This window comes from Pimephales promelas, chromosome 12 (assembly GCF_988280905.1).
Source record: "Pimephales promelas chromosome 12, fPimPro1.hap1.1, whole genome shotgun sequence".
In the NCBI taxonomy this organism is placed as follows: Eukaryota; Metazoa; Chordata; class Actinopteri; order Cypriniformes; family Leuciscidae; genus Pimephales; species Pimephales promelas.
Genome location: NC_142780.1, coordinates 34,229,579 through 34,247,050, shown reverse-complemented (window position 1 = coordinate 34,247,050; position 17,472 = coordinate 34,229,579). Strand labels below are relative to the sequence as shown.

The following is a 17,472-nucleotide window of genomic DNA, read 5'->3' as shown; positions in this document are numbered from 1 at the left end:
TCATTTAGCTGACGCTTTTATCCAAAACGACTTACAATTGCAATATACTGCATGTCAGAGGTCGCACGCCTCTGGAGCAACTAGGGGTTAAGTGTCTTGCTCACATTGATGTCTCACAGTGGATTCGAACCTGGGTCTCTCACACCAAAGGCATGTGTCTTATCCACTGCGCCATCACCACCCCATTGTAGTATTTGTAGTAGGAATGCACAATTTGGCCAAAATTTTGTGATTCTATATAAATATGAGCATAAAATAATAATAATAATAATTAGCAGTAGTAGTATAAATAAAATTACAGTAATATTTCACTGTAAATAAAAATATTTATTATTTTATTTTACATTATAAGAGTAAAATTAGTGCTTAATAATTGTTTATGGCAATTTCTTCATTTTTAAACATTAAACCCCCTTAAAGCCCCTTAAAGGGTTAATGCACCCAAAAATGAAAATGATCCCAACATTTACTCACCCTCCAGCCATAGGTGTATATGGCTGTCTTCTTTCAGCTGAACACAATCAAAGTTATATTAAAAAATATCCTAGCTTTAATATGGGAGTGAATGGTATCTGAGATTTTGAAGCCCAAAAAAGCGCATCCATTCATTATAAAAGTAATCTATATGGCTTCATATTTATAACTTTATAAACTATAATCTCTGTCTTCCGGTAACGGCCATACGCAAGTCGAATTCTGGCAGAAAAATGACTTCTGACCCGACACCTAGGATGGCTTGAGGGCAAGTAAATTATGGGATAATTTAATTTTTTTGGGTGAACTAACTTTTAAAGCTTCTCTTATGTTGATAAGTGCTTCTCATCACAAGTTTGGGAAGATGGTTAATTTAAAGTAGATGCAGTCAGAAAGCCAGAACATATCAAAAATCAAGTTTTATTTTGATTAATCGTGAAGCCCTAGAATATCATGATGATTTCAATGTGCAAATTTCCTACAGAAACATGTCATTGAATAATTGATGCATCCAAACAGAGAGCACCCATGATGCCTAAGTGGGTCGCTCACTCTGCTTTTGAACAGAGCGGGTGTTTCTTTACCCCAGCTGGCGCCACAGGGAGTGGGTTGGCGGTGTAGAGACTTTTCTTCCCATCATAAACGGGCCTTCGATCCCCAAAGATGGTGACTTTAAAGTGCTGCACCATGGAGTCCACAACCTCCCTGTAGGGACATCATCACTCATCAGGAGGGGGTCCACAAGAGTCAGTCATAACCTTTGAGCAATTCCTCAAACATCCTACCTGTTCACACGGCGTGGACACTTCTCAGGCTTGATGTCGACCTCATACAGGTAGACGTCCATCTTGGGGATCTCCACCTGGAAGCAGTTGGCCAGCAGCTTGATGGGTTTCCCCATGGTGCCATAGCCGGGCCTCCGTGGCACGGAGAACAGGGACTGGGCCCCAACGGCTCCTGAAGAGAGGACGACAGAATAAGACTGTAACATAACTGGCCAGGCTTAACATATGTCCTTAATCAAGAACAGCTTTCAAAACAACAACGCAAAATAAAACTAGACAGTCCAAGGACAAATCCTGCTCATCATACAGATGAAACTCAAATGTGAATATCGTGCAAAAGTTCATTTATTTCAGTAATTCAATTTAAAAGGTGAAGCTAATCTATTATATAGACTCATTACATGAAAAGTGAGATATTTCAAGCCTCTATTTGTTATAATTTTGATTATTATGGCTTACAGTTTATGAAAACCCCAAATTAAATTAGAATATTGTGAAAAGGTTTTAATATCTGTAAGCCATAATCATCAAAATCATAACAAATAGAAGGCTTGAAATATCTCACTTTGCATGTAATGATCTATATAATAGATTAGCTTCACCTTTTAAATTGAATTACTGAAATAAATTAACTTTTGCACGATATTCACATTTTTTGAGTTTCATCTGTATGATGAGCAGGATTTGTCCTTGGGAGAAAAAAAAAAAAAAAAAGACTACTACTACTAAATCTACGAGTTTCACCTTTTAATTTTTGCACGATATTCTAATTTTTTGAGTTTTTCTAATTTTTTCACCAGTATGATGAACAAATGTGTCAACAATTCAAGCGCCTGATGCAACACACGCTCAGCCGATGGACACACCATTTCTATTTTTCTTTGCATTGCTATTTCAACTGGTCTTTAATAAAATCATTAGAAATTATTATTATTAATAAATACTAAATATTTAAATCTTCAATATAAATGTGTGTGAATTGACTTTTTAAATAAAATGTTTATAGTTGAACAATTGTATTTGTTATTTATTTAAATAACAAGCTTAATAATAATTTAATAATAAATATATTTAACAAGAATACTAATAGTAATAATAATAATAATTATTATTATTATACATTTTCAGTAAATTATATTATTAAATAAACAATACCAATTCAAATATTTTAATAGTCATAATAACTAGGGATGCACCGATATGATCATTTTGGCCGATACCAATAACAGATAATTCTTTATATTTGAAAGCCGATAACCGATATATCGGCCGATAAACTTAAATCCAAATTTTTATCTAATTTTGAGAGCCTGATTACAAAAAAAAGTCTCACAATTAAATCCACGTCCCAAGCACACAATTATAATGATGTTCTCATTATAGTGTTGTATAGCCGATATGACAGATTTGCGTTGCACATGTTGTCCCGAACCAGATTTTCATTTTTTGAAGAGATTTCAACCATATTTCAAGAAATTCAAAAACATAAACAGTTCTCAACAAGTGTCTCAGCTGAAGGGAATAGTACATTATTTATCGGTTTTAATATATCGGCCACATTTTCTTACCAGGCCGATAACGATAACATTAAAAATGAACATATATCGGCCGATACCCATATGCTGGCCGATATATCGTGCATCCCAAATAATAACAATGACAATTTTTATTATTACAATAATATCAACAACAATAATATATTTTCAAAGCTAGCTTGTACAGGTAAAAAGATGCTGAATCAAATCACATTCCATGTTAAAATATGTTCTCAAAACTACGAGTAAGAGATAAATCATGTTAATTTATGGACAGACGACAGTCAGTTAAAGCTGTGACATCATCGCTCAGCTCTGGAGTGAATGGAAACGTTTGGTTCTGAGTTTCACAGATCCCCGGGCTGAGCACCGGCACCATTCCAGTACAAATTGGAGACACCCCTCGCTGCAGCCTGTAGCACGATGACGTAGCTGGATGGTCCAATACGTAGTGGATGGATGTGTGTTTTGGTGACGTCATTTACGCATGCGCAGTGCCGATCTCTGATTATAATTCGAATGCATTGGTTTTAAGTGATATGTAAGCTCAATATTGTACTGAGATGATGTTCAAACTGTGTAGTATAATTCTGTTAAATAATTATAAGTAATTATTGATGAATAAGTAAGGAAAATGCTAAAATAATAACAGCATGGGGAAAATAAATCTTGTAATAATAAACTCGCATTTATGTTATACATTCAGAATTGCGAGAAAAAAGGTCAGAATTCTGACTTTATAGCACACAATTGTGACTTTATTTCACGCAATTCTGTCTTTATAACAAGCGATTGAGGCTTTATTTCACCTAGGCTAATTATTTCTCTATAACATGCGATTAAGGTTTTATTTGACCTAATTCTGTCCTTATAACATGCGATTGAGGCTTTATTTAACCTAATTCTGTCTTTATAAGATGCGATTGAGGCTTTATTTCACCTAATTCTGTCTTTATAACATGCAATTGAGGCTTTATTTCACGCAATTATGTCTTTATAACATGCGATGGCTTAGGCTATTTCAAGCAATTATGTCTTTTATAACATGCGATTGAGGCTTTATTTCACCCAATTCTGTCTTTAGCATGCGATTGAGGCTTTATTTCACCTAATAACATGCGATTGAGGCTTTATTTCAAGCAATTATGTCTTTATGACATGCGATTGAGGCTTTATTTCAAGCAATTATGTCTTTATAACATGCGATTGGCTTTATTTCACGCAATTCTGACTTTATATCTCACAATTCTGAGAAATAAAGTCTGCGAAAAGTATACTCGCAATTGTAAGGAAAAAGTCGCAATTATTAAAAAAAAAGTTTTATTCTGAAAGCTCTGAAAATAAGAGCTTCGCTCGTTACCATATTTAAATGTATTCTTGGAAGATCAACGATTGTTCACCAACTCTCTACACTAACTAGGCCTATGAATTCTTAATGTGCATGTGCCATCAGCGTTTATCACAGGATCGCGTTTAAAGTCTGTTTAGAGAGAACGGTGTCATCCAATTTAATAACAAATTATCATTTCGACAGAATCAAAACTAACTAGCTGTAAAATAACATTATTCATGAACCGCTATAAAGCAAAAACAATCTGTTACATTAAATTAAAGCTGCTTTGAAACAATCTAAATTGTTAAAAGCGATATATAAATCAAGATGACTTGACTTGACTAGTGCGCATGCGCGCGTTACAGGGTCCAACACGTATTGGACCGTCCAGCTACGTCATCGTGCTACAGACTGCAGCGAGGACCTCTTGACAAATTGGGAAAGAGACTGGGTCTAAAGGCTGTCTGCTAGTGACAAAGATGAAGCCATTGCCCTCATCAGCCGGCTGATCCCTACAGAGAGATGCTGAAAATTTAATACCAGCTTCATGACAGAGTTTGACAGTGATTGCAGTTAATGGTTCCCTAACTGTGAGACGCCCAGGGCACACTAGCAGATTCATCAGCACACAACTTCCACTCGTGAGGAGATAAACTGAGTTCAGCAACTTTGTGGAGGAAGGGGAAAAAACACAATAAGCAGAAGTGATGGTGATGCTCAATGAATCAAATGCTGCCTTTCTCAGAAATGGGATTTCTGACCCACAAGTCACTTTTGTGCAGTAAACTGATCCTCATGGCTCACACATCCAGCCATACACACTTCTGTTTCAAATACATGTCTCACCTGCATGGCAAGTGATTAGATTTCATCCATTTAAAAAAGTTATTTCTCCCTTTGCCAGATTCAATGCGCAAAGATGGGTAAGGACAACACCAATGAATCGAATTTCAACTCTGGTACCGCAATACTAAATCAAAACCTTGATACAAACAGACTATAGAATCACGTAACGGGACCATTTACCAATTTATTTTGATACATGCATGTAATCTGCCATGTTCAGGCACATAAGATCAAGATTAAGTTAAATGTCCAAAAGCTTTTCCAAATATATTCTCCAAAAATTCCACATCATAAACATTATATATTGTAAAAACGAGGGATAAGTCAGTCGAAAAGTAATGAAAGCTCAATTAAAAGGCAGACAAGTTTATTTATATACCGTATTTCACGCACAAGTCATTTTATGTACTTCACATAACAAATTATAAAACAATAATCACAAAAAGAACAAATTGATTTAAAACGTATTTAAAACGAATGAGAGAATAAAATAATAAACAGATGTATATATCTATAAACAAAATTCAAAAATACAGTACAGAGTTATTGGTTAAATGGTCCAACATGTTCTGGTTCAACAAATGGTGTAAATTTGGAGCAGGACAACCCGTTTGTCCAAACAAAGTGAGTTTTTGGTAAACCTGAATGGGGAAAAAAATCATTCATTTCGCATTTCCATTTGATACCACTAGCAGATATTATACGCTTCGCCTTTAAGATGACAACCCAGTGTGTCGAAACACAAGCAGTCTGGTTTCTGCAGGACCATCTAACAAGATTCTGGTTCAGTCCGGCATTACCCATCAATGGCCCCTGAGATCCGTCTGTGCTAAACGAATGTCAGGCTGAAAGTGATTCATCCCGGTTTGACTCATAACCGCTGCTCAAGAGCCCAGTCTTCAAAGCTGAAGAGAGCACAGTCATGTTTAAAAACACAAGAATCACTCACAGAAGCTGGCGAGGGTCAGAATGAATCATTACCTGGTGTGTGTAACAGAGCGCAACCATCGACTTCCGAGAGAAATTGATTTTTACCGATAAAAACCCTTCACGACAAACCTAACATGAAGAGGTTTGCTGCAAAATAACCATTACTCATCTAGCTTTATGTTGCTCTGTCATTTTTTTATTTTCCTTAGAAGTTATACATAAGCATGTACTCTACTGTGTTTTTTTATTGAGTAAGGAGGAGGCACTGAATTGATTAAAAGTGACAGTAAAAACATTTATGTCAGATCTCTATTTCAAATAAATGCTGTTCTTTTAAACTTTCTATTCATCAAAAGAATACTGAAAAAAAAATGTTTCAGTTTCCATATAAATATGAAGCAGCAGCACAACTGTTTTCAACAGTGATAATAATCAGCATATTCAAATGATTTCTGAATGATCATGTGACACTGACGCGACTGGAGTAATGATCCTGAAAATTCAGCTTTGATCACAGGAAAAAAAATACATTTTACAATATATTCACAAAGAAAACAGTTATTTTAAATTGTAATAATATTTTCACTATTTGTAATTAATTTTGTATGAAATAAATTCAGCGTTATTTTCCTAAATCCCACTGACCGCAAACTTTTCAACCTTCGTGTACATTCCGTCTTGATATAGCCAATGCAAACATCAATCAATATGAAAATTCATTTACATTTAGATCTCCTAAATAAATGAATTAGCAAGTGCGGTGAAAATCAAAAACATTTCAAATGTTTCAATCATAGAATCATAAACTAAGTACACTGCAATGCAATCAATTGCACTTATATAGTGAATGTACTGTATATGCTAAACAATTGTTTTCATTTCAATTACTTAATTTATATTGATACTGATTCATAAAATAAATAAAGTAGCCTACTATAGTAAAGACAGAGGAATCGTTCTGCCTCCACCTAAGCTCCGCCCACAAAAACGTCACCATGTCTACTAAAACTAAAAAGGGGTGTATACTAAATAGTTTAAATTGAATTACATAAAATTGATAACGAGTTAGTGCTAGGCAATTTGCTCAAAAATGTATATTTCAAAATTATGCCGGTTTTCCAGTTTTTTTCATGCATAATCAGGTGTTCAAAGCATTTTCTACTGGTTGAGAGAGGAATTACAGCAGTAAATTGCCTTAGGATGGTCTATTTTACTGTCATTATTAGTGAATATAGTAGAATAATTCCACACTAGTAATACAGATTTGCATGGCCCTAGAAAATCATGCTGTTGTTTACAAATAAGAGCTAGTCGTGATTCTAATGAAGTGAGAAATCCGTATGCAAAGAAAATTGCAGTCAAAATACACAAGTTTTACTGTGCAAATTAAAAAAAAAAAATTTGAACAACTTGTATTGAACAACTTGCAATACTTTTGCTTCAAGTTCAAGCCCAGGTACATCACACAGTATTCAAGCAAGACGTGCCTGCGCAAATTGCTCGTGTTTCCCCTTTTAGGGGCCCTAAAATATTTTCTTGAGAAAAAGGGGGTCTCAGACAAAAAAAGGTTGGAAACCACTGTTGTAAAGGGTCTGTCTGAAACAGTGTTGCGCGTAACATTCGTTCAGACCGTTTTGTAATTGAATACAAAATATAAATTAATATCGTAACGAAAATATACACTGGTTTCCGGTACCGCCCAGCACTATACGGAGTATAAAAAAAATAAAGTACCTTAGTCTTATTTTCTAACAAATACTTTTTTTAGCTTTGAATTGTATGCGTTTCATCTCAGATCTGGTTGGTTAGGTTCAACTGCACATAAATAGGAAAAACTCTGTGTGCTCCCTGTTCTGTCAGGGATCCGGTTCCCCCTTTTCACCTGGGGGGCCTCTTCCAGCAGACACAGGCCACTGCGAGAGACCCCAGCCTTTCACACGCAGCCAGACCAACAGGGGGGTCTGAAACTCCAGACCATTGTGTCTTTGTCATGGAAATCACCCTCTGCCTCCAGTAGACTGATAACCATTTAATTCAACACCGAACACAGACTCGTGGATGTCTATACACACGCTCTACCGGACATCTGGATTCAGACTGACGGGGATCTTGGGAAACGTCTGAGCCACGCTCGGAGTGGGTGGAAGAGGAGGCAGCGAGGCCAGAGGACGATGCTGTTCATCCTCCGCACAGGCAACCACACACACTGTACTCTAGCAATGAGTCAGTGCGCCTCACTTCCTCGACTCTGGTCTCAGGGCTGAGCTTATTTTCCCACCGCCGCCCACTCACGAGCAGACGTGCACCCCTCTCTCTCACTCACGAGCTACAGCGTCATCTCCGTTTGTAAGGGAAACATAGTCAAGCGCCAAGGCCGTTTAGATAAAGGAGGGAGAGAAAGCAAGAATGAAATGTGTAGAGATCAGAATAGGCCTGGCGTTAGAAATCGTCACTCAAATAAGCTTTTGTGCAAGAAGTTGATGATGCCAAGACATTTATTTACTCTGTTCAATTTGGTCACTGAAAAGGGGTTGGAGCTCTTTATTTTGCTCTGAAAGAATGATGCATTTAACTTTAAAATGTAAAAAATGTGAATTTGTTGCTGCATCTTAGAGCTGCTACACGATACTGGATAAATTGAGAATCGTGATTTTTTTAGTTTCAAGCGGAGATCACGAATCTCCAATTATTCAAAACAGACAACTAAACATCATAACATGTCATTTACAAGAGATTCTGACTAAATAATATTTGCTAAAATGTTTAGGCCATTTTAGTTGTGAATCACTTGTTCAATGTTTTGAATCACTTCTCTTGTTTTATTACTGGATGAATCAGCTTTTTTTGAACAAATCTCTTGAATGAATGATTCAATGCCAATTCAATGTAATCTGTTAAATCGCTATTTGAGGACTTTATAAAGGTGATTTACTCTATTTTACTCTAAGTGTTTATATCCAAACTATAAACTTTTTCCCAGTTCTTCTGTGATAATATGAATATCTGTAACAGAATGCTGTGTAGTTTAAAAGATTGTCTGTGAAGCCGTTTCATACAAGACATCTGCTCTCTCTGGCTCAGCGGCAGCATAAACACAGATCTGAAAGTTATGGTGTGATTTTTTTGTCAAAGATTTAATAGACACTGGCAAATCGTTGTCATTAAGGAATAGATTGCGTGGGTGTTTTGAATCGAGATCTTGATTAATCTCGCAGCTCTATTACATTTGTATTTAATTCGATTTCTGTATGTATACTTGAAAACTTGATACTGTTTTTACATCTCCAATAACAAAAAAATCAGCTTAACCTAAATATATTTGCCGATCACTGTCGTGTCAGGTCATTATGCTCTAAAAACATGAGTTTGTCAGAAATTACTGAAATTTTGGTATGTTAAAAATCCAAAAGGGTTAACGCTCTTGTTTTCCTGGCCAAAAACACTCAAAGTAACAATACAGAAGCCGGAGAGAAGAAAGCTGCCACAGCACAGAGCCATTAGATTACTCCAATCTCTGCTCCTTACTCTGGCAAACCCATCGCTGTCCTCAGGTGACCCATAAACAGGGACTAAAGCGGGCAAGAAGTGACCATGTGGTGACCATGGAGACAGACATTTACAGTGATACAGCATCAGATACAGCCTGTAATTTTAGGAGGACAACGATCAAACAAGCAATGACAGAAAAATATTAATACCCCTATAAAAGGAGAGAGTAAGAGTGATTAAGAGCAATTCATCATTCAGCTGAGCTGCTCTGTGAAGGCGATCCTCTGAATCATTAATGCAAGAGCTCATTCACACGGAGGAGAAAACTGTGAGCAACGGCGACTGGCTGTTTGCAAAGTACTCCTGTGTCTACAGTAGAAGGCGTTAGCTTTGGTTGGAGGTGCGTCATCTCAACGTCCAATAACCAGACCAATCAGCTGTGAGCTCAAGGCTAAATTTCAGCAACAAAATAATATAAAATCATATTATGGAAAAACAATTCTTAAACACACATTCTTTGATCAATTCAGACAGAGCACCGCTCTATAATAATCTGACAGTGTTTGCAGCATAACTATGATAACATTAGTGAATCTTTTTACTAAAATGCTCAATCTTTTTGATTAAATGCTCATTGAAAAGAACAGAAATCGGATTAATATTAGCTGATCATGGTGTCAAAATAGTGGTTATTTGGTTATATTAGGCCTCAAATGCACCTTTAATAAAGAAGTTTCAAGCATTTACCAAAGCAAAATTGTCACAACAAAATGAAAAATATAAAAATTATTCTGTGAAATCAAAATAAATCTGGCATCAAACTAAAAAACAGGGAATAAGTTTAAGTACTAAAAATATCGAAAGCTACGTCGTGGCTACGCTACAATAAAAGCACAATGAAATAGCTAAATTTTAAAATGAAACGGATTCTTTTAAAATATAGCAACTAGGCTAATTAAAATACTAAAATACTACATAAATAATCCTAAAATAACACTAACCCTGATCATGAGAAATCTGATCTCTTTGCTTTGGTTTTGAAAATAACAAAAATTGGATTAATATTAGCTGATCATGGTGTTAAAATATTGGTTACTTGCCCATATTTGGTTATATTAAGCCTCAAATGCAGCTTTAATAAAGAAGATTCAAGCATTTACCAAAGCAAAATTGTCACAACAAAATGAAAAATATAAAAAATTATTTTGTGAAATCAAAATAAATCTGGCATCAAACTAAAAAACATAAGTTTAAGTACTAAAAAATATCGAAAGCTACGTAGCTACGCTACAACAAAAGCACAATGAAATAGCTAAAATTTAAAATGAAACGGATTATTTTAAAATATAGCAACTAGGCTAATTAAAATACTAAAATACTACATAAATAATCCTAAAATAACACTAACCCTGATCATGAGAAATCTGATCTCTTTGCTTTGGTTTTGAAAATAACAAAAAATTGGATTAATATTAGCTGATCATGGTGTTAAAATATTGGTTATTTGCCCATATTTGGTTATATTAAGCCTCAAATGCACCTTTAATAAAGAAGTTTCAAGCATTTACCAAAGCAAAATTGTCACAACAAAATGAAAAATATAAAAAATTATTTTGTGAAATCAAAATAAATCTGGCATCAAACTAAAAAACATAAGTTTAAGGACTAAAAAATATCGAAAGCTACGTAGCTACGCTACAACAAAAGCACAATGAAATAGCTAAAATTTAAAATGAAACGGATTATTTTAAAATATAGCAACTAGGCCAATTAAAATACTAAAATACTACATAAATAATCCTAAAATAACACTAACCCTGATCATGAGAAATCTGAACTCTTTGCTTTGGTTTTGAAAAGAAATAAAATAATAAAATACAGGCAGAGAAAAGGTTGCCCGGAGAAATTCACAACTAACTACACTAACCACTGATTAGCCAACCAGGTCAGTTTCCAGATGTCCAGCGATAAATGCACTACTGTATGCTCTAACTCTTTAGCAAACTACAGAAACACACACACACACACAATACAGCTGTTGTGGCCCTAATCCACAGAGGCATGGGTTGTGGGAAAAGGCCGAGTGCTCAGCGGCAGGACACAATGGCGTCAGTCACGGCACCGGGTTCAGACGCACCGAGTGACAGAACATGATGGGAAGCGTGTGTCCAGTTGGCAGACCGTGTCACCAAACAGCGCTCAACACTAGCTAGGGTAAAGATGTAACCTTTGAAAGATACATTAATCCAGAGATTAGGACATAGTCAGAACATTTCGCCAGGATATTTTTTATTTTTTACACGGTCGGTCCAAACGGCACAGCTGTGGAATTACACAGAATTTGGCAAACTTCGGATTAGGGCTGGGCGATATGGCCAAAAAATCATATCTCGATATTTTTTGGTCAAATGGCGATATACGATATATATCTCGGTACTTTCTACGTTTTATATTTAGATAAAGAAAATCTTTATATTTAAAAAAATATATATATATATATATATATATATTCACATTCGGCCCAATGATATCCTACAAACAATGTTGATATTGAAGTATATGGAAACAAAAATAATATAGGCTATGCAATATATTATGTGCAAAAAGCTTTTGTTTTTATATTGACTAAAAGCTAAACTAAAAATGAAAATAAAAACAAAAACAACGCACAAACTAATTATATTAGCCTGCATTTGATTACCCCATTATAATCACTTTCACTTTCATTAAAAATATATACTTGTAGGTTTAAAATTCCACATATGGCACATTTATTTTCTCCAACAACAAATATTTTAGCAATATGTTTATTTTAGTCAGAATTATTTCGTACTACGTAGTACTATTCAAGCGCATGCGCGCGCCGGCGCTCGTTCAAGGAAGCATGAATTTTAGCGGAGATTCACTTGCAGAAGCTCGTCCTCTTCTGACATGGACATATTTGTTGTAAAATGGACATATTTGCTTTACTTTCTAACATTTACAGTTGGAGAATATACCTGTGAAATGTAAGTTGAGCACTGAGGAAAGCACCACATCTCAAACGCATTAAACAGCGCAAGTATATCTGTCAGTCAGCAACAGTGTCTGTCAGAGCATTTGACAGGGCGGCAAGCTGCCTTAAACTTGTTAACTAGATCAAAGTGATTTTGACGCAATTAATATAAGCTTGTGTCATGTTTAGGACAAATTGTACTACGTAGCCTAGCTACTTTCACTGCAGCAGCTCACACTGCAAACTCCGGTATTTTTCAGATGTGCTCATATCAAACTACTGTATCGATATAAACGGTATTGCCTCATTCCATATCGTTTAAAAAAATATAACGATACATCGTACATACTCGATATATCGCCCAGCCCTACTTCGGATAAATAAATCAAAAGTAGCCTATGCAATGATTGATTAAATTGGTGTAAAGTGATTCATTGATTTGACTTCCACCATTTATAACGATGAACGCAGACAACACGTTAATTTAATAATTTATATAGTTATAATATAGTATAAAGAATTCAATTGATTAGGCATGCAATCAATACACAATTGAGAAAAAAGAATTTGGGAAATGGATTTCATAGAGAAGACTACACTGATTTAAGCCTATTTTAAATCAGAGTTTAGCAGTTCAGCAAGCAAGTCAAATGAGCTCAGTAACCGACTGCTTTACTATTGATTATAAGTCATAAGTCAACATCTAGGGTTACTTTAAGCTCATGTACGTATACGGAAGTTGGCAAAACGGGGGTCCGGGTTCTGCCGGGACCGAGGTTGGCTGGCTTTTGCCAAGGTAGGCCCACATGGCAGAGGAAAACAGCCTGATCCCTGACCACACCAAGAGTGCGGCTGATGAATAAGATCCATTCTGGGTTGAGACTCCACCACAGCTAGCCTAGGTGAAAGGAGCTCTGTGTAGTTAACAGGCTAATTTGTTACGAGCACAGTGAGAAAAAGAAGTAAGCAGAAAAAGTTGTAATTTGAAGAACGCTTAGTTTTGGAGTGGGACGTAACCTTTCCCCCATGTCTGTCTACCTCTCATAGTTTAAATTCCCTTCACAGATCCCCTTTGCCTTCCCCCAACTAACCTTCAAAGAAAAAAAGGGCCTAGAAGCCAAAGAGGGCCCCATGTACACAGAGAGATTGCTAAGCCCCCATACGCAACTACCATGAAAACATTCCCCAGGCCGAACACCCACTCCAGAGGGTCCCAAAACCTCCTCCTGTCCAACTTTTTTTACTTAGACAATTTATGGCTTACACACTTGTGATGTGGAACACAATGTGTTGCTGTGTCTCAGTACTGAAAATGAAAGGGATCACATTCTTGAGCTGTGATGGGTCATAGTGACTGTGCAATGGACGTGGTGAACACTGAAGAGGGCTGGCCAATATTAAATCAACCAAAATCCTCCATATTCAATGATTTGAAGTGCTTTTTATATGGCTATTGCATTTCCGAAAAATGACATGTACTGATCGTTTTTAATGGCTAAATAACCAATATTCAGAGATAACAAAAAGCATAAACAGAGCAATAACCAAAATGTATTTATATTTATGCTTCTTCAAAAAATAACAAAAGTAAAACAGCTCATAATACTACATAGAATGAGTGTATGAGTGATATATACAGAATAAAAAATATTTTTTATTATTAATAACAAAGAAAAAAAGGTTAAAAAAGTAAAATAATAAATACAAGAAGCCTGTTTGGATATTAAGTTACTTTTAATAAATGATAACTAGCTAAATGTTCATTTAGAGGAACATTTAAAATATTCTTTGATTATTGTTAACTACTGTAGATGCTTAACTGTTTTACATTACGGCATTATCCATAATCCAATTAGCTACACTTTTCGCTGTGGTAAACAAAACAAAATTATTGAAGTAAGTAACACTATTTCAGTGAGTCTATATACTCCAAAATGTCATGTTGAATTCAAAGTGCTACTTGTGAAATTTACTCGTCATTTCAGAGCGAAAATTGTATTAAAATAAATCCTACACAAAATTGCCTTAAAGGAGTAGTTCACTTTTAAAAAAAACTGTTGCTGATAATTTACTCACCCCCATGTCATCCTAGATATCCATGTCTTTCTTTCTTCAGTCGAAAAGAAATTTAGGTTAGGTTTTTGATGAAAACATTCCAGATTTTCTCCATATAATGGAGTTCAATGGGGTCCAAACGGTTCAAGGTCCAAATGAGAGTTTCAGTGCAGCTTCAAAGGGCTTTAAATGACACCAGACGATGAATAAGGGTCTTATCAAGCGAAACGATCGGTCATTTAAAAAATAAATAAAAAAGTTTAAGTTTTATAAGCACAAATGCTCGCCTTGCTTTGTTCTGTGATGCGCGTTCATGACTCTCCTGTTCGAACTCGTTCATCAAAATGAACAAATCTTTTTTCGAGTCATGACTCGATGTGTCCTAGATAAGACCCTTATTCATCGTCTGGTGTCGTTTAAAGCCCTTTGAAGCTGCACTGAAACTCTCATTTGGACCTTGAACTGTTTGGTTCCCATTGAAGTCCATTATATGGAGAAAATCCTGGAATGTTTTCATCAAAAACCTTCATTTCTTGTCAACTGAAGAAAGAAAGACATGGGCATCTTGGATGACATGGGGGTGAGTAAAAGTGAACTACTCCTTTAAAAGGGTTCAGTGTTTGATTCAATGCACTAAATCTTAAAAGATTCAGTGAAATTATGGTTGAAAATCACCCTTTTTTAAGTCATGTAAAAGTGAATAGATATTGACAGTGACAGACAGCACCGGCGGCTCCCAGACTATTTTATCATCACCACCCAAAAAAACCTTCACTTTAGCAGTCTGTGTCACCCTCATCCACAATACCAGTGCAAGTCAAACTGCACTCACCAAAGAAACCACCCACAGTGTGTCATCCGCTTATAGCGATCGGAGGAGAGAAAGGGGCTATTGTTAAAAACTCTCAGAATGAGATGAAGAGCAGAGGACGTAACTCTTCCCCTGCTTTGGCACTGCCATCAAACCAACAGCGACAATCAAAACTCAATACAGCGCTCTGTGGCACAACCGCACAAACCACTGGGAAAGGCCAGAGATTTCAATCATTAAAGCGCTGAAGCAATCGTGAGTGACATCATGTTCGCAAACGATTCGAAAAAACGGTTTATGCATCCTGTGCGGGGAAAACGACATCATTTTGTCCTGTACCCACCCACCTGTAGCATTACCTCGAAATGAGACGCAAACGGGGCTTCCCCTCGGCAGTGGCCCTTTTCACGTTGGCAACAGGAAACATCTGGTATAATTAAACACCTCGAGCCATGCCATATTAAGCATCAAACCCCAAAAAAAACGCACAGGTTAGGTCTCTTCACGGTCACTGGACACTTTGTTCCCACCAGGAACGATGCACAGACTCACAGGGACACAAGCATGCATCTTTTTAGGCTGCCAATTGTGTTGCAAAAAACATTATTTTCATACAATCTTGAAAAAGCATGATTTCTCATCATCAGTAGACCTTTTCAGCGCTGCGCTCGTTGTCTTCCGGTTTGTATTTCCACAGCGATCTTACATATTTATGAATGAACGGCTCACTTTAAAATCTTCACTTGTGATAACTTTATAAGTAAATCCATTCACCAGCTAATTACTCTTCGACAGCGAAGCCATAGAGATATACAGAGCTACCGCAAAAACGAAATTTCATTTATCCCAATATCCAAAAGATGGCTGTGCACTTGTTTCTCTGGCGCATAAGTCTAGAAAACAAATGAATGTTCACGTTTTAAGGGAAAATCCAATGCTCAAACTCACAAAGCCCCTTCACATGGGGGTATTTCACAGGTGACTAGACATTATAGGGACCACCAGAGCCAAAGAAGACTTAGTCAACACAGAACATGTATCATTCAAGAAAACAGCCACAAGCAAACAGGAATACGTGACTTAAAAAGGGAAATCAAAATGTTGCTGGCTCTGCCAGTAATGAACTTCTGACCTTGTGGTCAGTAAGGCTACGAGAGGTCACTCACCTGACCCGACTCTTACCCTCTTACAGCTTGTTGCATCATGTCTGAGCAGAGCTTCTTCACATCACAAAATGACTCATACTCTCATAGTCAGCCTTTAAAATGCCCACGATGAGGCACAATGAGATAATTGCTCTGATCTAAACCACACTACAACAAGATGTGATGTACTCAGTAATATTGTTTTCAATGGATAAATCCTGAGTCCTCCCAACAAGAACTCGATAAGTGGGACATCTTCTTACAACACTTAAAAGAAGAAATTGACCCATACTGACATTTTATGACCAATAGTATTAAGTGTCTGACATTATTCAATTAAAATTATTTTAGCTTTTTGATGCAATTATGGCTAAATGTTCAATAAGGTCAAACAAATTAAAACAAAAACTATATAATTATAAAACTAATATAATAAGGTAATTCGTACAAAAAGAAATGCTGATAGAATTTCAGACGATAATTACTCCTAGTAGCATTTTTGTTATGAGGCATGATATTATAATTGTGCAAACTGCAAAGTTGCTTTGCAATTCAATTGGTCGCAAAGTAATTTTTCTAATTAAATTAAATTAAAATACAGAATTTATTTATCATTTATTTATTAATTCGTTTCTTGTGTTAAGTTAAAGGTAAAAACACTAGACAAAACAATCAGTTTTACCCTTGGCTATATTTAGACAAATTAATTTTCAATTTTTTGAGTCAAAATCATTTAAATTCACAGCAAATGAATCATTCAGACCAATTTATTAATCGTTTTGACCGTCAAGTAACTGTCAATAACCAGTCAAACATATTCGGGTCAATGAAAAATGATGTGCTTATTTTTGTGTCCAAGTGCATTATTTGCTTTAAAAATAATTAGATAATTCATGAAATATATCACTTTATTCTATAAAACCTATTTAGTTTGAACTCATTTTAGTATATAAATAACGCATTTTTTCATGTTCTGTTATCTTAAACCCTCCAAATTAAATGGTGTCTTCTTAATCTTAATAAAAAAATACTATGTCGTCATTTTTGAAACCTAAAGAAATTTAAAAGGTGAAA

General features: G+C 35.8%; 1 protein-coding gene across 2 annotated transcripts in view; it reads right to left on the bottom strand.

Moving 5' to 3' along the window:
• ago3a (argonaute RISC catalytic component 3a) overlaps nt 1–17,472 on the bottom strand; it is a 43,435-nt gene that overhangs the window by 24,797 nt on the left and 1,166 nt on the right. For both annotated transcript variants that reach the window (XM_039688774.2, XM_039688776.2), the window contains exons 2-3: nt 1,260–1,431; nt 1,059–1,179 (exon numbers count right to left, since the gene is read on the bottom strand). In XM_039688774.2, the coding sequence (XP_039544708.1) occupies nt 1,059–1,179; nt 1,260–1,431 (293 nt within the window). The remainder of the gene's footprint in view (nt 1–1,058; nt 1,180–1,259; nt 1,432–17,472) is intronic.